This window comes from Drosophila subobscura, chromosome U (assembly GCF_008121235.1).
Source record: "Drosophila subobscura isolate 14011-0131.10 chromosome U, UCBerk_Dsub_1.0, whole genome shotgun sequence".
Lineage (NCBI taxonomy): Eukaryota > Metazoa > Arthropoda > Insecta > Diptera > Drosophilidae > Drosophila > Drosophila subobscura.
Genome location: NC_048534.1, coordinates 21,717,802 through 21,742,877, shown reverse-complemented (window position 1 = coordinate 21,742,877; position 25,076 = coordinate 21,717,802). Strand labels below are relative to the sequence as shown.

Sequence of the window (25,076 nt, the reverse complement as noted above, 5' to 3'; positions counted from 1 at the left end):
AGCCAAAGAGCTAGCAAACAAGTTGAAATGCCTGCCTGCCTGCCTGGTGCCCACTTGGGGTCTAAACCCCACTCAGAGGCCAGCAAAGTAAGCGGCACTTGTTACCAACACGCGCTGCTTCGTCTTTACCAGCAAAATTGCGTTTTGGCCACAAACCGTTTGCCCTTTGGCTTATGGCCTCCGGCTCGAGGATGAGGCCCACAGACCTATAGATAACCGACGACGACGACGACGAGAAGGAGGAGGAGAACATTATGGCACCCCAAAGTAAACTAAACGCGTCGAAATGAGCAAAAACGAAGCTCAAACATCTGCGTAGTGTACAAAAATATTCAAATAAACTACGCCAAAAACACACACCCCGCCCAAAAAGCAAAAAAAAAAAATTTTAAATCAGCCCCGCAACACGGGGGAATAGTAAACTAAACTAGACGGATGCGGCAGGCTTAAAGGAAGGGTTGTTGGAAGGGTAAATGTGAAATGCTTTTAAGCGAAATCCTGCAGCATCAGCCGCATCATCATCATCATCACACGAATAGAAGACTAGACCCGAAATGAAAAGCGGAGCAGACTTTACCGCAACTATGCTGCAATGTTGCGGCTGCCAGGCGAGGCCACAGGGGACGCATAGGCACTAAGCGTAGGTGGACAGAGAGCCAGGGATACTCGTAGTTGGTTGAATGAACAAGGGAGAGCATCCGCGATGGCCACATGCACCACTCGGATGCACCATGGAAATTGAGCATTAATTAGTGCGCTGCACATGATTTATAGACACTTTATTTTGGCCTTTCAAAAACGATAAACCACTAAATAGAATTCCAAAATTATAATTTGTGCTCTAAAGGTCTTGTTTTACTATTTGCTTCTAGATCGAAATTTGGTTTGCTTGGATAGTTCTTTCGTGTTTGCCGTTGATGGTTAAAATTGTAACTTGAACAAGCCATTTGCGAACTTCTTTCGTACTCGGATCTCATCCTCAACTGTCCAGGTCCGATCAGATCTCTCTTTTTGAGACATTGTATGGCTTGAACCGGCCTGTTGTCTTTCAGCTCTCTCCGGGGTTTGGTTTCTTTCAGCCCTTTGCTTTCTACTTTCCACGGGCTTGACCCTCTTTTGTTCGTAGTCCTTCTCCAGGGAACGGTGTCCTCGCTTGAGTATCGTATGCGACTGCGCCTTTTCGACTTGCTTTCTTCTGCCACCTTTCTCCTTCGTTTGGTCCTTTGCGTTACAATTTCTTTGTCGACGCTTTGAGTTGCCCACCAAGGACTGTTCTTTTATGATCCCTTCTTTGATAGAATCTGTGAACCTGACGCACTTCTTTCGTTCACCTTTCTGCAAGGCTTCGGATCTAAGTATAGATGACTTGGTAGAGTGTTGGCTCAGTCGTTTCTCCGGGCATGAGTGTCCTCGCTTGACCATTTCATTCGACTGTTCAATTCCATCCACTCGATTTTTTTGTATCTGCATCGAACCGTTTTCGATGCACTTTTTTTTACTCATTGCAATTCTCACAAGAATTGATTTAAGCTTATGGAACTGTTCGGCATCAATCGCTTTTCTAATTGGCGAATCAAACTTGTCGTCGCTAGAGGAACCCTCTATGTATGGGTTTATCCTCTCGGATGTTTCCTTTCTATACTCAATAGCCTGCATTCGATTACGATGGAACCCGACCTTGGCATTTCCATTATTGTATTTTAGATAGTTCTCATCCCTAGTCTGGCCACCGACACCTCGGCTCACCTGTTGGTGTATGCTGTATGGAGACGGACATCTCCAGGGTAATGCTGTATTCTGCAAGGGTTTCTGCAACAGCATAGGTATGTGTCCACCTTCAACTCGTCGTTGGATGCGCTTCTCGCATGGAGTTATCCTCGGACTCTTTTGACGAAGATAGTCCAAAAGCCGAATGTTGTAGTTGCCCTGGCAAACGGCTCCGTAGAAGTCGGAAAGGCTTTTCATTTCTAGATTCTTGATTTTCCTGAGACTAAGTGATCGCTGTGGATAAACTGTAGCATTGGGATCCCTAGCATATTGGAATGCTTTCTTGCATTCTTTGCCATAGCCCGGCGTGGGTCTTAGACTTTTGGGCAGAGGACCCGAAGTGCCGGGTCCCCTGCAACAACAAATGGAAGGTGCATATCCGTACGGCATGTCATCCGAATCGAGTGAGTCTTGCGACGAAGATCTTCTCATTCCCAATCTTCTAAGTCCGTCCCGAATATCTGTAGACGCCGTAACCTTGTGGGGCGCGTTATATGCAATTCCATGATTCAGCTTGCCAAACACTCCCATTCCGCTCGTACAATGCATGATAGGACTGTGTCCACACTTGGCCCTTGGTCTTATCATTCGACATGGGAGGCACAGGAAGCGCTGCATAATGATGAGCAACAGCAGGAACATCCTAGCCGGCATGGGCCGCCGCAGGTCGCCGTTCTCATCGAAAATCCCGTAGTATAGCTCAAAGGTATCGGACATGACGAAGGGCACTTTGCGCGTATTCCAGCCCATGGTCAAAGGGTTTAGGATCCGACTGAACAGGTTCAGTGTGAGTTGATAGAGAAAAGTACAAACACTCGACGCGGACTGGTCGACCGCGTTGGCCAGCACCCGGATGGTGCCACAGTTCCGTTTCCACCATTGCTCCTGGGGCGATTGACAGGAGCAGCTTCTAACGGGCTCCATTCGCGGATACCAGGGAATGCAGCTCATTGGATCTGAGCGTCGGTGATTGGTTCGACAACACGATCGAGACATGTTGTTTGGGCAAAGACAAAAAATATCCAAAAAAGATGAAAAATGTTTAAATTTTGTTGAGGTTTTATTTTTGAGTGCCACAAATTTTGGTTCTGTCTCGACGAAGGACTAAGAACAAACTAACTTGGAACGAATTTTATTTCTTGGGTTTCTTTGACCCCATGAGCACAGAATTGATGGAACTTCGAGCCCTAGTGGGAGAATTCGACATACTAAACGTGCTGTATATGGACCATCGTACACGCTCCTGCTCGATGGCTTTCTGTATGGATTGGCGCTTGTAGCGCCTGATCTCTGCGAATCCCATCAGACCATTGGGCAGCAGACGGCTCTGGCTTGGATGGCGGCGAATCCACGTCCACTCCTTGGTCGAATCGAATGGTTCGTGGTACAAAACGGGCATCGTTTCGCCATAGTATTTTCGGGGGCGTCGGTGCGGAGTGGGTGGCCTAATCTTTTCCGTCTCATCGCTCACGGTGGTCGTGTAAAACTTTGAGAGTAAAGCAAACGCCTCATTACGATGAGACTTTTCATATTTGGCCTTTTTTTGATCATCCTTTAAATCGACATGGGCCAGGGCTGTGATGATCTTTTGAGGATCCTTGTCCAGGCCACGCTTCTCGTTCAAGTCTTGAATGAGAACTCTCAGCTGCTTGGCCTGCTCGGAGCGTAGACCCCCGAGCTGATTGCAGTGACTACCCATGCCGCGACGACGTCCCTTGTCGTCCATCAAGTCGATCGACGAGTCGCTCGAGATATTATCAGGTTCCTTACTACTCGGCACCTTATACCGGTGTATCATTGGAAAATTTTTTAAATGTTGTCCATCTGATTCAAGTTTTTCTTCTTTTCTCATAGATCCATTGGTTTCTTGCCATTTTTTGGTTTTCTTGAAGCTTGATAGGTAGATGGGATGTCTTCTGATTTTTGGCTGGAAGGCGTCCTTTGGTAGCCTGGTCCAAGGGCTTCTTTTAATACTTTAGAGTCCATTCCATAACACCTTGCCGCAGTCATTGGTCTCAATACTTGGTAGCCTACAAGGGGCTTTTGCTTGGCTTTTTTGAGACTGGAATCGAAAGGCAATGGGACACATCCAGAAGTTTCACCTTTTAGAAAATTCTGCAATATTTCCAGGAGCTTGAACAGACTTCTAGGATGGGTGGGATCCCTTAGATTCCCGTACTCATCGAAGATACCCTTGTAGCGTTCACAGACATACGGATGACAGTAGGGAACGTGACAGGCATTGTAGCCACAGCGCTTGGGATGGAGCAGCCGATTGTAGTTTTGCAATGTCAGATCGAACAGAAAGCCGGCGACCTTCTCGGGGCATCCTTTGAGTAGCTTCGCCAGTTGCTGTATGACCACATCGTTGCGATGACTCCAGTAGTGCCACCGACAGTCTTCGGCGGTGCGAGGAAATCCTCTCCGTTGGAGGACATCGCACAACCGCTGATCTGGCGGTGGGCATTTTAGTTTCGACCATTGAAAGCACGTGGAGAACTTTTCATTGATGTCGCTGCAACTCAGTCGGCGATGGCTGTGACACATTCCTCGTCAGCTACATGAAATTTCGATTTTTTCCAAGAAACATTGAAGTGAAACTCAAAGCAAAACAGATCAACAAGAATTAATGAGAATATTCTGAAGAAGCCATAACAAAGACCATAAAGCTTCAACACTAAATATACGCAACTAAATAAGCTAGAAACCCAAAGTAAATATGCTTTGATATCAATCGATACTCGGGCATAATCTGTTCATAGAACCACTACCATATCGAACGAAGCCCTTTCCGTTGATATTTGGCATGTGTAAATATCCGAGAGCATGTCAATATATCAATGCCATTTGTTGGGGCATTGCGCTGACTGACACGAAAATTAAATAATAGTTTTTACTTTTCTCTCTCTCAGCTACGAAACGTGTTCGCGACGTAAAAGTAAATTTGATTATGTTAATTTTCTCGTTCTTTTATCTCTATTCTTTTTCTCTTTCCCTCTTTTGGGGGTGCGCCCTAAAAACTGAGAATGAAATTGGGTAAAGGTGAAGAAACGACAAAAGATAAAGCGAAAAGAATGATGATTGAGAGGTGTGTGTGGGCCCCCAAAGTTGTGGCACTGAACTAAGTTGAAAGTCAATACCCGCAGCGGCTATTCCACTTGCTCTTCCATCCGAAGATCTTGTGGGATTTTGTGGGCCTAAGCAAACACGCAACTGGGAATGGGACTGGCACTGGAGAAGGTTCACTGACCTCAGACACAGGCTTGGACAACAGTTGGCCAAAATAAAAGAGTTCCAGCCGGAAATGATCAACAGTTAGGCTGCACCACGAGCATGGCAAGGAATGTACCTGTATCGGTGTCTGTACCTCTTTCTCGTGGCACAACTGAATCCAAAACAAAATATTCTCAAAGCTCGTCTCAAACAGACCGTAAAATTTATAATTACAAAATTGCATGTTCGTTGTTTCTGTTATCATGGGCAAAAACAATAAACTTGATGGGTCGTCTCTCCCTCTGAATCTCATTGCAGATAAAAGCTCACACGAAAGCCTCAACAACACTCAGCCACAACAACAACAATCAACGGTCAGTCATTGGGGAATGTTTGGGCAATTGAGTTAAATTTATTGGATGGCCTGTGCCGTGAGGGGGGATTTCGTTTGTCTACTAAGCCTCTTATGTGAAAATTACTCTAGCATGTGGGAGTCCCCCTATAGCTAGAAAGAAAAGGGAATGCTCCAAAGCGAACATGCTAAAAAATCAAACAATAACCTAGAAATGGGTCAGCAATTGTGAATGTACTAAGTTCCATTGAGTTTAAATTAACAAATCAGTAAGTGATATTAATGGTGTTCGACAAACACTAGGCCCTCTGTAAAATGAATGCTCACAGCTAACCCCTTTCCTCAGAACTGATACTTGAACCCAGTCTCTAATTCGAATTGCAAATATTTTCTAAGAAAAAACTAATAAAATAGCAGAGACTAAACGTTTTTGGATTGGTTTCATTATGTCATATATTATATCTGGAATATATACTTACAAAGATGAAAAAAATTGCAGGAAAAGTCTTAATTGTAATCCGTTTCAGCAAATGTATTTTATTTTGATTTATTTAAACTGTATTTAGCACTTGAATAGTTGAAAATGTTGTTGTATTTTATAAACCTTTTTTCCGGTGATTCGAATTTAATTTTATAACAATTTATCTAATTTGATTTAGAAAGTTTTTGTTTATGTTTTTGATTTTGATTTAGCAAAAATCCGTTGACCTTTTCAAGGTTTTTTGTTGTTTTTTTTTTTTAATTTAAATTGCACAAAATTTTTATTGCAGCAATGTTTATTTTTAAATGCCTATTAAGTTTATAATATATTTTGAAGTTTTTTTCTTTCTCTTTTTTGAGTAGCGTTTGCTTAACGCTAAGGAATATAAAAGTTAATTGGATTTTGATTTTTTTTTTTTTTTTAAAGCAAAACAATGAACACAGCGTCACAAAAAACTTTTCGTTGATTTTTTGTAGGTGATTTTAGTTTTTTTTTTATTGCACTTGGATCAAAGGTTAAGCAACTTTTAGTTGGAATGTTCTAGTGTTCGTTTTGGTATTGCACTGTAGCCCACAGACTGAAATATAAATGATATGTAGATATAAAATATGCCGATGCTTGATCCGCACACAAATTGAGGTTACTTTGAATCAAAGATAAAATATCTATTGTTTATAATTAAGTTTTTGGCAGCAAGTACAATTGAATGTGAGTGTTTTTTTATACGCAATGTTTGTGTTTGGTTCTTGTATCTTTCTATCTACTAGTACTTGTATATGTTTTTCCCATTCGTATTCTCTCATTCTCTCTTTTCTTTTTGCTCCATCTATTGATAGAAAGCTTCATTTATGCACGGCTGGCTGTCGACTCAATAAATTCTGAAAACTTATGGCGCTTCCTCCATCCACCGCCCTTCTGTATCTAAAGGAAAAACTTTTGCTTCAAGTGAACCATACTCGTATACTCGTACATATGTACATATATTTTGCTCGTGGGGTCGGGAAATTTCCATGTTAATTAGCTGACAGTTGAGGAGAGTGGAGTGCCCCGTTCCTTGAATGCTTTTTTCGGGGTACTGTTTAATCAAAGTTTTGCGGCCTTGGCAGAAAGTTTTCTTAGCCGATTGATGGCTCGCTTACTTAAAGTATCAACCAGATAAAACGTAAAATATGTTGCTCCACGTTGGTTAAAGTTTTCTGCTTCAGATAAATAAACATTGACTGCGATTAGGTTAGGTCAGTGAGAGAACTGAATTCGTTGGCGATAGGGTGCAGGGAAAGGGCAATTAAAGTTGAAGTTTATGGCCATTTATTGGTGGACTATTACAGATAAGTCCTCGTAATTGATGGAGGTATTCATGAGATCAAAGTTCATGTTTGGATAACAAGGTTTGGTTCCATTTAGCTAAACGGAATTGAAATTAAATTGGATTTGTTTAATAGAATAATTCCAAACATTCGTTTATTTATTGAATTCAAGTTTAACCACACGCAAAGTCTGGAGAATAAGGCGATTAGAATCACCCTCTAAATCGTTTATATTTATTTAACTGAAAAATTGAATCGTTTGTTTTATTTTGTGTAAAAACCAAACCAAACAAATTCACCAAACATTGTTTATACTGGGTTATGTATTGGTTTTTATGTCTGTTTTGTGGTGAGCCCAGAAATGTTTTAGTAGCTTTTGTTGCTGCTTTAAGATTTTTATATAACCTCAATTTAGTATGGGATAAAAATTCCGTAAACCAAATTTGACTATTGTCTTGGGTTCTTTTATATTTATTTTATTTGCATTTTATGTGGTGCTCGGATTTTAGGGCTCCTTCTATTTGTCACATATTTTTCTCTGTTTATGTTTTGGGACTGCTCTTCTTTTATGTTTTTCTTCCACTCTTCTTTTTGGGATTATTCTCGATTCTCTCACTCCCACACACAGTCAATCCACACACAGTAAGACAGAGACAATGCACAGCGAAATTCCGCTACACCGGAAATTACAATTGAAAAATGTGTATGGTGGATGGTTGGCCCGTTTCTTTTTTGTTGCTTCCATTCTGTTTTTTGTCACACGAAAATTGTTGTTATTATTTATGATTATTACGATTATTATGATGATGATTATTATGTAGCAGTATTTTTTTTGTGATGCGAATTTCAGCACAAAAGAACAGGATGTCAGCCGAAAATAACAATACTCGTAAACAGTTATTATTCGAAATTTCAGTTTATATTTTCAAAGAAATATTTGCATTCAAGTGGATTTTATGGCTCTCTTCGGGCTGAGTTGAAGTGGTTTTTTTTTAAAGCCATGATTTGTGTTCTACTTGATTTTACTGATGTGTTTTCTTATTGTTGTTTATTTAAGTTTAATTTAACTTAGTTTTTGTGGCACTTTATTAAGTGGCTTTTTATGATATTCTATTAATTATATTCTCGATTGAAATCTACTTGTTTTTTTGGTTATTTGTTGTTTCGTTTTCTTGTATCTTTTGCACTTTTTTTCAACACTCACTTTTAATTGTTTAAACTTTTGGAAACTCTTTCTCGCTCGCTCTCTGTGGAACAACTGTTGTTGTTTTTTGTGGCAGTGTGGCAGATTTTGTTGAAGGAAGAAAGAAGAAAATACACGACGCGCTGCCTTTGCCCTGCCTACCACCTCTCTGCACTCTCTCTGCGATACTGTTATTCTGCTATCAACTGCGCTGCTGTCAAACCGTACAGTTTGAGAGTAAAATTCGGACTATTCGGTCGCCGTTCGAGTCTCAGGTCTCAGAGTCGCATTCGAAGCGGCGGAAGCGACACGAATAAACACGAACAACGCTGGCGAGAGCAGAGCAAGAGTTGGTCCGAAACGTAGCTCTTGGGTCGGTCTGGAACGGCGCACTGGAAGGGAGAAGGCCGCCACGACGCTAGGGGCCCCGCATATGTCATGTTTTACTACTACTACTCGTGAGAGATGAGAGAGAGCGTAATGTATCTTAGAGATACGCGCGAGAGGAGAACGTAGTAAAGGCCCACACACACGCACACACACTCTCGCCCGAAAACCGGCATTCGTTCGGTGCATTTTATGTCGCTAAAGAGAGTGTTTTCGAAAGCAAAGAGAAATATCGTAAGAGAGACCGAGAGCTGCAGCACGGCCGCCGCTCTTTACTTTGGAATATATATTCGTAATTATTGGCCAGCAAACACCACATTCACATCGTGTTTGAGTTTTGAATTCAGTGTGAATTCCCCTTTTTGGGGCTCTTTTCGATGGAATTTCAATTTGGTTTCCATCAATGAGGGAGGCGCTTTGCCAATTATTATTGAGTGCATTTTGGTAGCAGCCGAAAACGCAAATGTTCTTCTGTTCTGTTGCTGTTTTTCGTCAAATCACGAATTCCCATGTAATTGGATATTCAAATCAGATTCACAGAATTTACATATGTAACTTTCCGAATTTATACTTTTGTTTGGGCAGAGATTATAGGCACAAGCACATATCAAAGTTTTTGAAATGAATTATGAAATGGAGTCGTCACCGAAATACTAAATTAATCTCAATATGGAAATCAGATGGAGTCAAACCGTCTGAGGCATGGCACGGCACATCTTCTAGCAGCTCTCAGCTTCCAATAAGCAACCTTTGGATGGCCAACGAACCCAGTTCCCAAAGTGAAATCACAGCAAAGCGGACATCCCAGTCAGTGCCGCAGCATAATTGCTTTAATACTCGTATTTTTAGACCCATGATAACCCCAAGGAGACCCCCGACCAAAGCAAACGAAAGTCGCCGAAAATCTATGAAAATACAAATGAGCGCCTTGTCTTTATCAATTATGATTCTGCGGCTCATGAAGATAACAATTTGAACTTTGACAAAAGTCAGTGTCTCTTCATCTACGTTTTTGTTGGGAAAAAACCATACCAAAAATGAAAAGTAATCCGAGAGCATAGAGTACAACCAACAACCCCTCTGGGGGTTTGGAATGAGCCACAAACTCAAGCATTTATGTTAAGCCAATGTCTCGACCGACAATAAGTCAGCGAGACAACTCAAGTCCGTATCAGTTTTCCCCCCACACACACTCCAAATGAAACGAAGGAGGAAAAAATAAATTGAAAACTTTTGAAAAAAACTCCAAAGAAATAGTAGAAGAAGACGAAGAAGCAGCACAAGTAATAATAATGTGTGGCCTTTGAAATGCGAAACGTTTTATGGGTATTTTTATACCCGGTACTTGTAGAGCAGAACGGGGTTTGTTGGGTTTTTGTAAAGGTAGGGAACGAAATTAAACGATGATATTGGGAAAATGTTTATGCTACAGCAGGATTCATCTAAAAATTGAAAGACTTACACTTCTTGTATATACTTTTTTAATCAATGATTCAAACAATGAATCCCAATCGAGGGTATCACCATGGTTGGTTTATCCATTCAACTGGCTTTACATGTTTCGTGTTAGATTTTTTTTTGCAATCTTCTTTTATTTTGAGTGAGTAAAACACAAAAGACATAAGCTAAAATGCAAACTAAGTAAAATTGTGTTAGGTCGCATCATCATCGCCTCCTGCATGATGATGATGATGTTGCTGGGAGTCGCTTGGGGCACTGGGAGGATGGGAGGGTGGCAACACTCTAATAAAATTTACGACAATGCGAATGGCAACGGCGACGGCAAACTGAGAGTGAGACTCTAGACTGGGACGGGGCTGGTACTGGTAGACAGAGACTGAGACTGAGACTCCGGACCAAGACCGAGAGTCAGTCGTAAGCCCTGCAGTCAACTAACCAAAACTATCAAAAGACGGCCCAAAAACGTATCTCTCTCTTTCGCAGTGTCTGTCTCCTTCTGGGCATTGCATGCCACAACTCTCAGGCGCTGCCACACTACCTCCGAATCTGCCCCTGCCACTGCCACTGCCTCTGGCCACTGCCTCTCTCTCTCTCTCTCTCTCTCTCGCTGGCTTCGTTACCCTCTCCATTTCTGTGGCATGCTCTTTGTCTGGTTTGGTGTGGGAAAGAATGCAGTGAAGGGAATGTCCAAGTCAAGACTTGGCAAGCCATGGCCGTAATGTGTAATGTATCTCTTGGATACATTTTTAAATTGTATGCCATACGCTGTTTTGGAACGTTGACAATGTATCTGTAACTGTGTATCTGTAGCTGCTGTAGCTGTGCATTTGTAACAGCTAGCAGTGTATCTGTGGCTATAGCTGTAACTCTGCCTGCATCTGTATCTGTGTGCCTCACAGCCAAAAGGCCAACAACATTTGCATTGGCCATTGCCAATTAATCAACCCAAAAAAATAAAAAAAATACTAAAAAACGAGTAACAGAAAACAAAAAGCGAAACAGAAACCTGCAATTGATTTCAATATTTCATCAGCATTGTATCTTACACCGAAAAAAAGAGTATCTGTGTCTGTGAAGTGCAAACTATGGCTGTGTCTGTGCCATTTCATCGTTGCGTAAATCAATATATAGTATTTCTTTCTTCTTCTTTTTTTTTGTTGCATTTTTAGGCGGGGGATATTACGAGTACGCCCGCGTCCAGTTGCATTTCGAGTGCCAGACCAAATGGCCCAAAAATATATCTGAGCAGCGGCTATATAGATGTATCTTTGTCTGCTGCCGCTTCGCACGAGGGACGAGGGTGTGAGGTTGCGAGTATCTTACGCTGCCCGTGGCCGTCTGTGTGTTTACCTTTCCCTTGTTGCATGCTTCTTGTTGCACTTTTCGTTACGATTCGTTTCCCTTTTTGTCTTTCGGTCTCTGTCGGTCTCGGGCTATGTGGGCTAGGTCAGTTCAAAGTTCACGTGTTTCCCCTCTATTGATTGAATCGCCATCGGAATTTTCGGTCACTTTTGGTTCAACGCCAAAGCAACCTGTTCTCAGCCAACATATATGTACATAGATAAAATCTCAGTGGTGGGAGATACGGATACGAAGAGATTTAGATTGAGAAGTCTCTCATTTCCCTTGAAATTTGTTTTGTTGCATTCAAGTTGAACACTTTTGCTTGCTCAATAATAGCGGATGAATATTGCAAATGTTATTCATTGGAAATTCAAGTTTCGATTGAGCTATGCAAATGAGCCAAATGCTATTTTAGATGGTGATCAAAAATCCGACATCCGACCGGGGCTGATGCTTAAAGTTGGTTTATTTCTTTGACTCCAGGAATACTCATCAAAGATTCTGATTGTAGCTATTGTAGCTACACTTCCCATTCAACTTTAAACACTTCAAGAGACCTTCTCCTCGTCTATCTGCCATCCTTCTAGATATTGTAATTTCAAAATTGCAATTTTTAAACGAAATTTCCATTAAATTACAGCCGCAAACATTTCCATAAAACATATTGACATGTTCAGCACTTTGCCCCCAAAAGATGAAGGAGCAGACTCAATAAAAAAGTTATGTAAATGGTAAATAAAACCACACACAAGGCACCCACGCCACCTCTCCAGAGCCATTGCCACCCACAAATTCAGGTCAGGCCGACAACAGATGGCGCTGCATGATATAGTATGTACATATGTACATATATAGATTTTTGCACAAGGCATACGCATAATTTCAATTGCATCAAATGTTATTTTTAACCAACACAATTTTGTAAAGCCACAAGGAAGGAGAGCTCTGCGGGTGCGAGTACGAGACTGGACACAGAAGGAGAAGGCACGAGGGAGTGCTGCTGCTGCTGCTGCTGATGGGTGGGTGTGTGTGTGTGTTGCCGCAACTCTACGTTGAATTTCTGGTCTGGGCTATAAATTTCAAATGCACAAAAAGAACCTAGAACTGAGAACTAAGAAAAACTAAGCAGAAAGGAGCTATGGGCAAATGGTCTTGGTCTTGGTCTAAGGTTCTGTGGCGGAGCTCATCTTACAGCTGTGGAAACTGCTCTTTTGATACCCTAAATCAGGTATAGCTTAAAGGGTATATTGTATCGTATAGAGTTAAGTGACAGTCCGAACTTAAGCTCTTTCAGTACTAACATCCACTTTCCTCCCATTTAATACGATTTTTTGTGTACATTTATCGAATGATCACCTCCCATTGTGATGCTTTCTGAGTGGCGGTGCATTCTATACTCCCAAAATCATAGTAATCTCCCTAGTTGTTGCTGCTGCTGCTGCTGTTGCAACGATTTAGTTGCAGGCCACTTGTCATGCGAGGAGGCAGCTCCAACAGCAGCATGCAGCAGCAAAGCAGCAGCAGGCTTCTCCTCCAGAGTTGCCTTGGCCAAGTCTTCAAATTGCCAGTTAGCCAATCTCCCGCTCTCTCTCTCTCTCTGTCTTATACCAAGCCAAAGGCAAACAAACCTCTCCCCGTTACCCTCTATCAACACCCCGCCTCGTCTTGGGGCACATTGGCCACATTTTTGCAGTCGTCGAGTGGCTTTGTTAGCGATGCGGCGATTGCAACTTGTTCTGAACCGAACTGGTAGCCTCCAAGAAGGGGGTGTAAGGAACGAGAGGGAGTCGGGAGAGTGGGGCTGAATCCAAAACTGGCCACTTTACAGAGCTCTGGATGGGGCTGGACCAGCACTGCGTGTGACCAGCGTAGAGAAAGACGAGAATTCAAGAGGGACAGAGAGAAGGAGAAAGAGAGAGCGCGAGGGGCAGAGGCAGCTGGGAGATTGGGGCAAGAGAATTGCAATTTGAGGCGCAGCATCTGTGTGTGGGATATCCAGTTGTTACGAGTGCACTGCTGCTGCCCCTGCTGTTGGGTGGCATTTGAAACAATTTGAGCTAATTTCTGTAAATTGTAGATCTTATCAGGCACTGCGAATGCATACAAAAGGATGGCCACAAACGAAAGAATATCCCGGGATCACTCAGAAGTTCAAATGCAGCTCCAGCTCTTGAAACTAAATAAGATACTTGATTGCACAGACAGCTTAGGGGGTTAAGTAATATTGGTAGAAGTCTAGGAAAAATATTTGCGCTTGTTAGAGGAACAAATGATTAAAAGAAAGTAACCTTAAAATGCATAAGTTTGGGTGTCAGGAAAATTGGAAAGAGGACTTTTGGGATTATCGTGTTGTAAATTGTATTTAAAATTTATTTGTATGTCAAGAATGATTGAGAAAGATACAGATACAGGTTAAAGTAACTTTTTTCATGGAAAATTCAATCTCGTTAAAGCTTATCTTTTTATATTTACTAAAATGACAGAATAAAATAACAAAAATTGTAGAATATTTCAAAAAGCATAACTTTATGCATAAACAAAATATTTATATTGCATATAAACAATTGTAGCCGACTAATAAAATAAATAACACACACAATTTAATTACCGTATTACCGATTAATCAGCTTACGCCTATATCATTATAATCATGCATGCAATGGAGCAAAAGAAGCTTGAAACTCACCTGAAAAGATAAGAAAAGAGAGAACCATTTTAATGCACGAGTATGAATAATTTCCATAAAGATCAAGGTCAAATTTTGGTCAGATTGTAACTCGGAAACCTAAACCCAAATCCAAACTTATTCTTATTCAAGACTATCTTTCATCTTCAAAGCTGAAAGCAACAAAAGCAACGACAACGACTGCCACAACGACAACGAGAGCAACAACCAGAGGAAGAAGATGGTGGAAAAACGTAACCCAATTCAATGAACATATCTATGTCAACATGGTTGTTGTTCTTGTTTGAGTGTTATCAGGCCATAAATGTTCTTAGCGCAAAAAGAGAAAAAAATAAAAAAGAATTTATAGAAGAGAGAGAGAGAGATAGAGAGAATGTGCTTTGGAAATGCAATGCAGACAATCTATATTTGAAACAGTCAAACGGAGCAGTCAGAGCAATAACAAGTTGGATGGTGTAGAAAGAAAAGGCATCTAAAACTAGTCTGGCCAGATATTAGAGTATCTGTGCATCCAATCCAGCGGGTGGCTCTGTAGCTCTGTATCTGTGTGAGACCCATTTTGAGTTCAAGATTCTTTTGTTGCTCTTGCCTTCGGGGGCCGGGACCGGGGCCACAGTCAGCGGCTTCAAATCGTTCTCTCTGTCTCTTCTATTTCTCCCAGATTGGGTGCCTGTTGTGTGCCACTAGTTCTTTTATGCACAGCTACAGATTTACAGCATATAGTACCACAAGAGTGCTGAAAAAGTGACAGAGAGACAAAGAGAGAGAGAGAGAGAGCTGGGACAGAGAAATTCCCCGAAAATGCAACTACTGTATGCATTGTGAAGCTTTCAATTTGAATTGCATTTGATGTTTGAAGCTTAGTTGGATTTGCATGCGACTCCAAAGAGAAGGACACCCTCTTAACAAACACCAAGTTGCCCCTTCCTTCAGCCCTGTAACTAGTTGTGCCTCTGTCTGGAAGGAAGGAAAATCCAAAGCAAATGCTGCCATTCATGTCGTTGGCTTGTCCTCGTTCCTAGCTGGCTTTGAGATATTGCAATGAAAACTGCATGCACACAGACACACCAACACCAACACTATCAAAGATGGCGCACCATCACAATCAGAGCCATATTCCTATACTGTCAAAGATACTCTAACACTCTATTCGAGCTACACCAACACCCTTCAAAGTTGCTACAACACTATCAGAGCCTACACCAATACTCTCCCAGACACACCAACACTGTACCAACAACAACACCCTCATAGATACACTCACACATGGCTAGACACGGGTCTTGTGGCTTCACGACTGTAACTACCGAATCCAACCGAACCAAACTGAATCCATCTATCGCTCCGACTGCCTTTGGCTGCCTCTGCTGCTGCTCTCGAGTAGGAGATGGTTCGTTGAATCAGCTTGTGCTACATATTTTGATGGAATGTTGGTGGTCTCCCCCTCCTCTGCCTCTGCCTCTGCCTCTCCCTCTCGCTCTACACAACACTGCACCAACTGCAGTTTGAAGTTTTTTAAAGTTTTAGCACACACATTGAATGAATTTTGTTGGTCGCTTCGGGGCTCTCGGGGCTCTTGTTCTCATCTTGTTCTGCAGCTTGTTCTCATCCTCATCCAACTAAGCCGTAAAGTGTTTTCTCAATAGCCAGAGTTTGGGATGTTTTTTTGGTATGGTGCGATAAGGATTTGTTGCACATTTGTTGGCCACTGGATTGAAGTGTTGTCAGAAGTCAATATGAGTATATCAAAGAGTTAGTTGGAGGGGAGTTTTGTGGCATAGATTTCAATGTTTAGTTTACAGACAACTCTTTGCTGCTTGATTGGAACTCTTTTGTTGGCAAAGAAACAAACTTTGGTTGTGTCCTCGAAGAAAATCTATTTATTTTGGGGGTGTATTTAATTGACTAAATGGCTTAAATATAAATTTTACAAAAACTTAGACTGGATAGAAAATTCAAAGGAAATAAAATCAAAAACAACTTGATTGCGGGGAAACTTAAATTGAGTTGCATATTGAAGGGGCAGGCCACCAGTCGTGTAACGCTCATTAGGTCTATTTTTATCTACCCATTCCCGTTCTCCATATGTGCCACATTTGTAATTAAAATTTATTCAATCCGACAGCACAAAACGAGTTCTCAAGTCAATCAAGGGAATCAGTGTCACTTGTTGGGCTCTTCCTTCGATTCGTTATGCTGGACTCGTTTTGATTTTCTATATTAAGAATGAGGGGAAGGAAATCTTTTCAAGGTTCCTCGCTTGCCAATCTGTTGAGCTATGCCAGTTCAGTGGTCAACTCTCTGTAAGACGCCAACACAAAAAGTGGGACAATTAAAACGATGCGAAAATCGTAAGATGAAGATCAGGTTTTGTGGCCCTTGGATGTGGCATCGCATATCGCATTACAACTTCGTCTTTGTCTGCCGCTTGAGTTGCAAGACAGAACTCGAGTTGTTTTAATTAAAATCGAGTTGAAAGTGGATGAGTCCTGGCCGAGTGTCAATTGGTTATCACTCATAATAAGCGATCATAACGCCTGACAGGCAGCCAGGGCTCTGTGGCTGCATCACTGTATCTGCATCTGCGGCTTTGTTTCGTTGTATTTGTGGCAGGGTCAGTTCGGTTATTAGTTTGCATTACATTTTGGTCATTGAACTGCTTCTTCTGCGGTTCGTTCACGTTCAGTCCATCCAATCGTTCAGTGTCAACGTCATCTGTGCACACTCCAATTGGCAGAATACTTGCGAGGAATTCTCTCTTTTGATTCGGTTAGGTGTACTCGTTTTTGTATCCCACAGATGCATCTGCATTGCTGCCTTCCTCGCATCTTGGATATTTTTAGCTGACCAGCATCTTCGTCTTCTTCATTATCATCAACTCCACTCTCTTTTTTTTATAGGCTCGAGGCGGACTTTACCTCATTTAAACGTGTTCCTCCTCCTCCTGTTGCTGCTGCTTCGGCTACTTCTTTTGCTGTTGGAGCCGGCCTCATCTTCTTTCTGTGGCTCCTCTGGCGACTGTCTACTTGCTTAATTCATAATAATATGTTACTCTATGGGGGTATACAACCTAATGGGGGTATACAACCTATATGTAATACCCTTGCTGGGAGCTTTTCGATGGTTTTACTTTCAAGAGAAATAATTGGAATTCTCTGGCGGAAAAATTGTATTGAAAAAGGAGAAATAAAATACATCTATAGCCATTTGAAGAACAATGTGTAAGGTCGAACAATTACTAGATCGAAGTAATGAGTGCCCATGGCCCTGTCCATGTCTACTCCTCTGTCATATCTTGCATCTCAACCCACAAAAGAGTATCTCTCAAACGTAGGCTGTTCTTTCTTTCTTTCTCTCTGGTTTCTTCTCATAATCTTCATCATCGCCATGACCAGCCCCAGCGCCATCCACTATCCACCATCCACCATCGTCAGCGTCATCGTCATCATGTTGTAATTGTTAGACTGTAAAACTTTGGCTTTGGTATGCGCACTTTCTCCTTAAATGCTATTTTTCGTTAACATTGTTTTCGCCGTCAGCCGCAGAGTCGACGAGCCGACAAGCAGCACGGAGGTGGTGCTGGAGGTGGAGGTGGAGGTGGATGTGGTTTCCCCCTTTCGTGCCACGATTAGCTGCAATTGTTGCCGTGAGAGGGAGTTGGTTGCTTTGGGTTGGTGTACGAGTCTATCTCTCAACACATCTAATTTGTGGCTTTCCTCGAGACGGTTCCGTCTTCACTCGGTTTCTGTTTTGGATTTGGTGTCCGACACTACCTTGTTCGACTCCCTCACTTTTTTCACTATTTTTCAGCTGCTTGTTGATTTGGTTTTTTTTTCTTTTTGACATTTTTCGTAATCTGTAATTTCTTGTTTTTATTTTTTCACTGTCTCACCGTACGGTACGTACGAGTGGTACGAGTACGAGTACGAGTACGAATATCTATCTATCTATTTGAGAGATTTTTTGCGGAGGTAACTGTGAAATTCCCATTGGTGTTTAATTGGCATTTTTTAGTGTCGCAATTTTAATGATTTAATTTTTGTTTTTGTTTTGTTACTCTGATGTTTCCCATTCGTGTTTTGTGTTGTGCAAATTGCTGAAGTTGCAGTTGAAGTTGCAGTTTTGCACATTTGCCTGGGTGTGTTGACATGCGTCAGCCACTGGACGTGGACAATGGGAAATGGGAATGGAAATGGAAATCGAAATGAAAATCGGTGATTGGGGATGGTGATTGGGACTAGACTCCGTACTCCGAAACGTACACACACGGTCCTGGACCTGGAATGTGTGAACTGTCTGGGAGCAATTGGCATTGCTAACGATTTGGATTTGGATTTGGCTTTTCTCTGTGTGATTAGCAATTGGAGCAATTTGGGTAGAAAAATGGGCGGACAGACAGACAGACAGGCAGGCAGGCAGGCAGACTGTCGGTCTGACAGATGGAGAGAGAGCGGCACTTGACTTGGCTTGGTTTCATTTTTGGCTTTAGTTTTTGAGCTGACACTGCAGGAATATGGAAATAAGAGAGCTCCGCACATGAGGTGAAATGGGAAATCATTGGGGATTTTCTATGGGGTAATTTACATATCGAATGGCTGACGAGAGGGAGACGAGAGACATAGTACATACATTTATTATGAGTCAGTGTTCAGATAAGCAAACATTCTCCAGAGACAAAACAATTTAAATCGAGGTTATTTGGAAGCGTGATTACATTTAATCAATAATTTATGATTTCTTATCGATTGTTTAAAATATTTGCAGCTCTGGGCAATGACTAGAAATTAGATTTCGGTGATATAATTTAATATTATGTAGAGATATCATTTTATATTAAATTGAAGTGCATTCCCCATTAGAATCGATAAGAATCAATTATTTAGACGTGAGAAATCCATTAAGTTTTATCTGTAGTACTTATAAAACCCATCAAAAATATTGTTAATTCAAAAACGTGATCAAATTCAATCAGTATAGGAAATTAAATTGATAAATAGCAGGTTAAATATTAAGTACAACCATTAAAATTGCACAATCAAGTTGTATAAAAAGTTAATTGATTTTATTCGTCTAGAAAGTACAACATTTATATAGAAAAAGCACCAACGTACTTCGATTTAATCAATGCTTTTCCAAACACAAAAACACAAGACAACAACCCGCCATCAGCAAACCCAATTACAATTACAATTCCTTTCAAAACCTTCTCTAAAAATCTCGAAGCACCACTCCCAATGGCTGCACTCCAATCGAAGTGGAGCGTGCCCCAATTTGTAATCGATTCCCTTTACTGTAAAAACACCGACAAGGCAATCTATTGCTCCAGCACTCGGTCCGTATCAAGCTACAAAATTCAATCAAAATATCACTTGCTCTCGACACTTTACCACAAGTTGCACAAACCACAAAAACGCTCGAGGAAGTCCAGGTAACCAGGACGTATAGAGATAGAAAGAGATGTGTGTGTGTGTGTGTGTGTGTGTGTGTGGGGTGGAGGGAAGGGGTGATAGTCTGGTGTGAGGGAGAGGGAGGTACAACACACCTACGGAAAGACCTTGAAAAGCATGCGCAGCGATTGCAGCCCACAACTTTCACCATTGCCGCTGACGCTGTCGACGTTGCGTTAATTTTTCATGTCACAGTCACAGACAAGCGAACAGGGAACAGCGAACAGAAATGAAATGCAGCCAAGAGTTGCCCCAATCTGCACGGCAATTGCAGGTCCAATCAGTGGGACAGAGACAGGGACATAGACAGAGACTGACTGGAGTCGTTTCTCCACATGCATGCCCCAAGTCGGCATCATCATTACGAGTCTTATCATCAGCGTCACGAAATGCAACCGCAAGGCCTACCCTGACTACACTGAAGAAAAGCAATGGCATACATCTCACCCATGAGAAATTACGTAAGAAAGGAATAATTATTTTAGTACAAATACCCAGAAATTGTCGGAGTTTCCGGACTTATGTTTGAAAATATTTCCACAATTCATCAGATCAACGATCAGAGAAGACATTCATGCAGTATCAACTCCTGCAAGTTACTGGACTTTCCCGCAGTGCATCATCAGCTTCTTCACCTCATCTGGTATCAGTGCACTCCACTACCCTTCCTCCTTCGCCAGTCAGCTCCTCCTGCATGTCTTGCCACATGCAATTAATGTTTTGTGTTTTTTCTGTTGTTGCTGTGGCTGTAGTCTTTCACCTCGCGATACGCTCGGAACCCAAGTCAGAGAGCTTAGCCCGTCCTAGCAGCAGCAACAGCAGCATCTTCTTCAAGGCAACACTGCAATATGGCCAGGCCAGCCCCATCCATCCGACAACTGTCCCCCGACTCTGTTGCATCTTCTGCAGCATAGGTAAAGATTTCTTGTGCATGTACACGAGCACGGACGGGGCTATATCCAACACATACGATATATAGAGATGTTTTTGTATGGGTATACGTATAGCCATCGTACTTATGTTATATCCACTGTAAATTGCATATTTTTCCTTAGCTTAGCTCACGTTTCTCGCTCGTTTCGCAAGCTGTTGAAAAGTTTCCTTTGTCTCGCGCCCTCGCTACGCCTCTCTCTTTCTCTCTTGCTCTTCTATCTCTCACTCTTTTTCTCTAGTCCACAGAGTCAATCTATATGTATACTATATGGGATATAACACCCTCTCTTTCTATGGCTCGCTCTCGGCCTTTGTAGTTCCGTTTATTTTATTGCAAACTGTGGTGCATCTTTTTTCCGCAGCTGATTTCTGGCTTACAATGTGGCATTGTCACTTGGCTAGAGGCTTTGACGGAAAGTCAAGTCAACTATAAATAGTAACTCAAATCGGAGGTTCAAAACGAGGGGATACAAATAAATTCCACTCATTTTAAGACATTTTACCACTGCTGTTTCTTCTCTGTTCTAATGCAAACAAAATGTCTGATCGATTTTTAGGACTTACAATTTTTAAAAACAGTTTGTCCCTTCTTATCCCCTAGTTCCTTAATCAATAAACCAATCAATAAACTTTTGCTTTCAGATCCATAGAGTATTGCAACTTCTTTTTCAAAGCCCTAGAAAATGCTCATCTTGTTTTTTAATAAAAGTTGTATCTGTTGTTGTGGCTTTTTCAGCTGTTTACGTATGGAACTCACGGCCCGTCGTTCTGTCTGCCTGTCCGCCCCTTAACTCTTCAGCTACTCCAACACAACACTCCTCCCTCCGCTCACTTGGCCACTAGGCAGGCCCCCCTTTTGCTACCAGCAAAATCTGTGCTTGGGGATTGTCATAGGACCTTGGGCACGAAGAGCTCACTTTTGCTGTCTGTCCCCCAGAATGGAGCAGAACAGAACACAACAGAGCAGAGCAGAGCCGAGGCGAACAAGGTGTGCAACAGTTGCAGCGAAATTTTTGTTATTTTTATTTCTTGTTCGTATCTTTTCTTTTCCCTTTCTGATTTTTGTTTTTGTTGTGTTTTGGGGGATTTCCCAGTTGTCTATAGTAAGCGATTTATTTTTATTGTTATGGCACATGGACAGAGACAGGGACAGGGACAAGGACTGGCCCAGAGATTTATGCGCTTACTGGACAGATTTATATATATAGCTACATTTTTCATATTGGTAGAGTGGAATGTGATTTTTATGACGAAATTTATTAAAAGTGATTTTTTATGGATCTGGATTTTAATATACGAGAGCAGGGGTGAAGCGTTGGTCGTTGGTGAAATGTGGAGTGCGGAGTAAATATATCCAGTTAATGGTGATCGAAGTTTTGGTTTACTTTTTGCTGGCCCCAAAAAACCCGTTGCATACAGGATGCACTCGAATGTTGCGCAAACTTTTTGTGGCAGCCAGTTTTCCATCTTCTTCGCCTCTTGATGTTTGTTTGATGTTTGCTGCTCGATTGGATCGCCAGCAATTTGAACATAAAAAAAAAACTGTAATGCCGCAAAACTGCAAACAGCAAACGCAAACGGCAAACATCTGATTGGCAGAGAAGGAAGCCAAGGCAATGCCTGATGTCTGATGTCTGACATGGCAGGCAACACCACAGCGCCACTCAACCACAGACAAACGCTTTAAACATTTCAAAAAGTTTTTCAGAAAAGAAAATCATTTAAACAAATAAATGTACTTTATAAATCAGAGGAGGAAAATATATTTTTGATTGATACAAGTGATTGTGATTGAAAACCAGTGAGACTTGTAAATGGGGTTCCAAGAACTATTCGATGGATCGTCCAGAAGAAAGATTCAAGCTTTGACAAACTGCCTAATTTTACAAGTAACGTTTTATATGGATTTCTCGAGGCTAGTTTTAATAATATTATATTATTCATAACTTTTTACTATCTACAGCTCTCAATACACATTCAAACCAAAATATTAAATAAACAAATATTTGAAGCCATTGCTTAACCACTGTCTCTTAGCAGAGTCTTAATGCCACCCTCTTCACATATGTACATATCTATCCATTTTATGTCTTCTCCTCAAACTTAATGCAAAAAAACTTACTTTTGGTATGCAGTTCCAACTTAAGACAACACACACACTGAGGCATACATGTGAGTGTGTGAGAAAAAAGGAAACTGCATTGGAACTCATAAATCGAGTTTTTCCAATTTAATCCAACAGCCCGACGCTCGAACCCAACAGACTCCCCGTTTTGCGCTTCCTTCCTCCCTTACACGTCTAAGCGACGAGACGCGACGCGCTTTTTTAAAAGCAGATTTTTCCTCATCGACTAATTTTTCTCTTTTTATGTTAGATGTTGTATGTGAGAGGGTTATGCATGTGTGTTTGGATATTTTTGTATTTTCAGAAGCTTAATCATTATTTTTCCAGTGCTTTGCTTTCATTACTTGTTCACAAAAACACACACTCAAAGAGATGCACATACTCGTACAGTTGTGGATAAAATATTAAGCACTAAAGTCAAGTGCACTTCAATTGAAATATTTTGAATTTCACTGAAAATACTTGTGGCGATACATTTTCATTCCATTTTTGGGAATACACATGGACATGCCTTATAAGGTCACAAAAAAACATAAACTTTACCAATTATTTGCATTTTGTTGTTGTTGTGATTTCCCGGAATTGTCCGGTAATTTTGCTGGAATAAATTTCAACCTATATTATTTGGGTTTTTTGTTCATATTTGCAGTTTTTTCAATTTTACAATTTTTATTGGTTCTGCAACCCTTTGAAACTGACACATTAAAAATAAAAAAGTGTTGCTCATGTTATATTGCAATAAAATGTATAGCTTTGTATGCCGTGGCCCTTGATTTTTATTTTAAATACATATTCTGCTCTTCCGTTGATCCGAAATGTTACCGATGAATGCATACCAAGCCATGCTAGAATTAAATCGGATTAAATATCCTCCTCTTTTTAAATGCGATGTAGCCATCCATGTGGATTATAAACCATAATGGTACTTAGTAACTTGACCATAACTGTGCATGGGAATACCTTTTTTGTTGGTGGATTGGTTCGAGGGGAAGATGTGACTACTTGGTCATGATGTCTCCACTTCTTCTGTTACTTCTTCCTCTTCTTAAGGGCACTTCTTCTGATATTTCTTAGGGTTCTGTTTCTTATTCTGGCACTTCTTGTTCTCCTCTTCGTTGTACTTGTCTTTTAGCACTATTCGGTGTGCATTGATTTCTTTGTTTGCCAACAACAACAACAAATACCAACCGCCGCTTGCATCGCATCCATGTATCTGTGCATCCGTGTTGGCATTCGTATTTGTGTACATATGCATGCGTGATTGTATCTGTAGCTGTGTTGTTTGTGTGAATGAATCTGTATCTGTAAGTTGACTTGTTGACTGCTCAGTTTGCTTGATTCAACAGCAGTGGCAGTGGCAGCAGCAGCAGCAAGAACAACTAAAACAACATTACATATGTACCTTACATACATACACCCTCTCTCTCTCTCTCTCTCTCTCTCTTTATTACACTCTTTTTCACTCTTTCCTCCCCCTCTTTTTCAAAGCCCTCTCTCTGACACATTCTCTACTTTCCTGTGCATTCGCCCCTCCAAAGACACTTTGGTTTCAGTTCAGCTCAGTTTTTATGTATTTATTACTTTTTTATGCCTTTGTTGTTGATCCCGATCTCTCTCTACCACTCTTTCTCTACATGTCTCTCTCACTACCTATCTCTTTCTCGCTCTCTCTCTGCCATATTCCCTCTCTTTTTCTCTCTCCTGCTGATCAAGTGCTCAATTATTTTATGCCTCTTAGGCTGGTCTGGTCCCACTGCTTCCATTGATTCCGTGATTCCGAATATCGCATACCAATGCTTCCAGTGAAACCAATTCCAGTTTTCAATTGGAACAAGCAGCAAAGCCATCGAAGACCCGCTCTCTCCTCTGCTCTTCATCCCTCGATTCCACTACCGCGAGTTCAGGCACCCGTAACTAAGAGCGCCTGAAGAGTCTTAGCATAAGAGCGAGCGCTGTGTAGAAGAGCAGGCGGCTTAGAAAGAGAAAGAGATCGCACATTTCTTAATGGATAAGTACTACAGTAAAGGTTCCATTCCACTAGTAGACCGCTCTCTTAGCGGACAGTTTTATGGGAAAGAACTCTTCTTGCGAAATAAATTTATGAGGTCCCAACCACCATCTCAACAACCTTTACAATTCGTGGAATTTTAATTCGCAGATCAAACTCAAACACACGTAGAGGGATATTTCACAACCTTCCAAAACATTATAAGCAATAAATTGAAGGGGAACTTTTAATTTCTTTACTGGTTCCTAATTAAATTATCTTAAGTTCTGCTCTGACCGAAAAACTCCCATACAAATCTGTACGCTTTTGTGCCGTGCCATGAAGCCTTACCCTTTTTGTTTGCGAAACTCGCATAAAATTATGCATTTTTTAAAGCCATGTT

The 25,076-nt window shown here is 41.3% G+C and overlaps 3 protein-coding genes and 1 long non-coding RNA gene across 4 annotated transcripts in view; all 4 read right to left on the bottom strand.

The window, feature by feature from the left end:
• The window catches only part of LOC117901874, a 148,471-nt gene that overhangs the window by 74,826 nt on the left and 48,569 nt on the right, over window positions 1-25,076 (bottom strand).
• Window positions 765-2,870, bottom strand: LOC117901875. The gene has a single exon (XM_034812832.1). It carries the CDS (start codon window positions 2,761-2,763, stop codon window positions 922-924), a length of 1,842 nt encoding a protein of 613 aa, XP_034668723.1. The 5' UTR covers window positions 2,764-2,870; the 3' UTR covers window positions 765-921.
• Window positions 3,595-4,379, bottom strand: LOC117901876. Its single transcript, XM_034812833.1, has one exon. The coding sequence runs from the start codon at window positions 4,312-4,314 to the stop codon at window positions 3,616-3,618; it is 699 nt and encodes a 232-aa protein (XP_034668724.1). The 5' UTR covers window positions 4,315-4,379; the 3' UTR covers window positions 3,595-3,615.
• LOC117901879 lies at window positions 6,222-8,627 on the bottom strand. Its single transcript, XR_004649343.1, has 2 exons — window positions 8,325-8,627; window positions 6,222-6,390 (listed from the first exon to the last, which is right to left on the bottom strand). It is a non-coding gene; the product is annotated as an uncharacterized LOC117901879 (long non-coding RNA).

Bases quoted from the DNA above. Each gene is read 5' to 3' on its own strand.
- LOC117901875 (XM_034812832.1), bottom strand. From the start codon at position 2,763: ATGTCTCGATCGTGTTGTCGAACCAATCACCGACGCTCAGATCCAATG.
- LOC117901876 (XM_034812833.1), bottom strand. From the start codon at position 4,314: ATGTGTCACAGCCATCGCCGACTGAGTTGCAGCGACATCAATGAAAAG.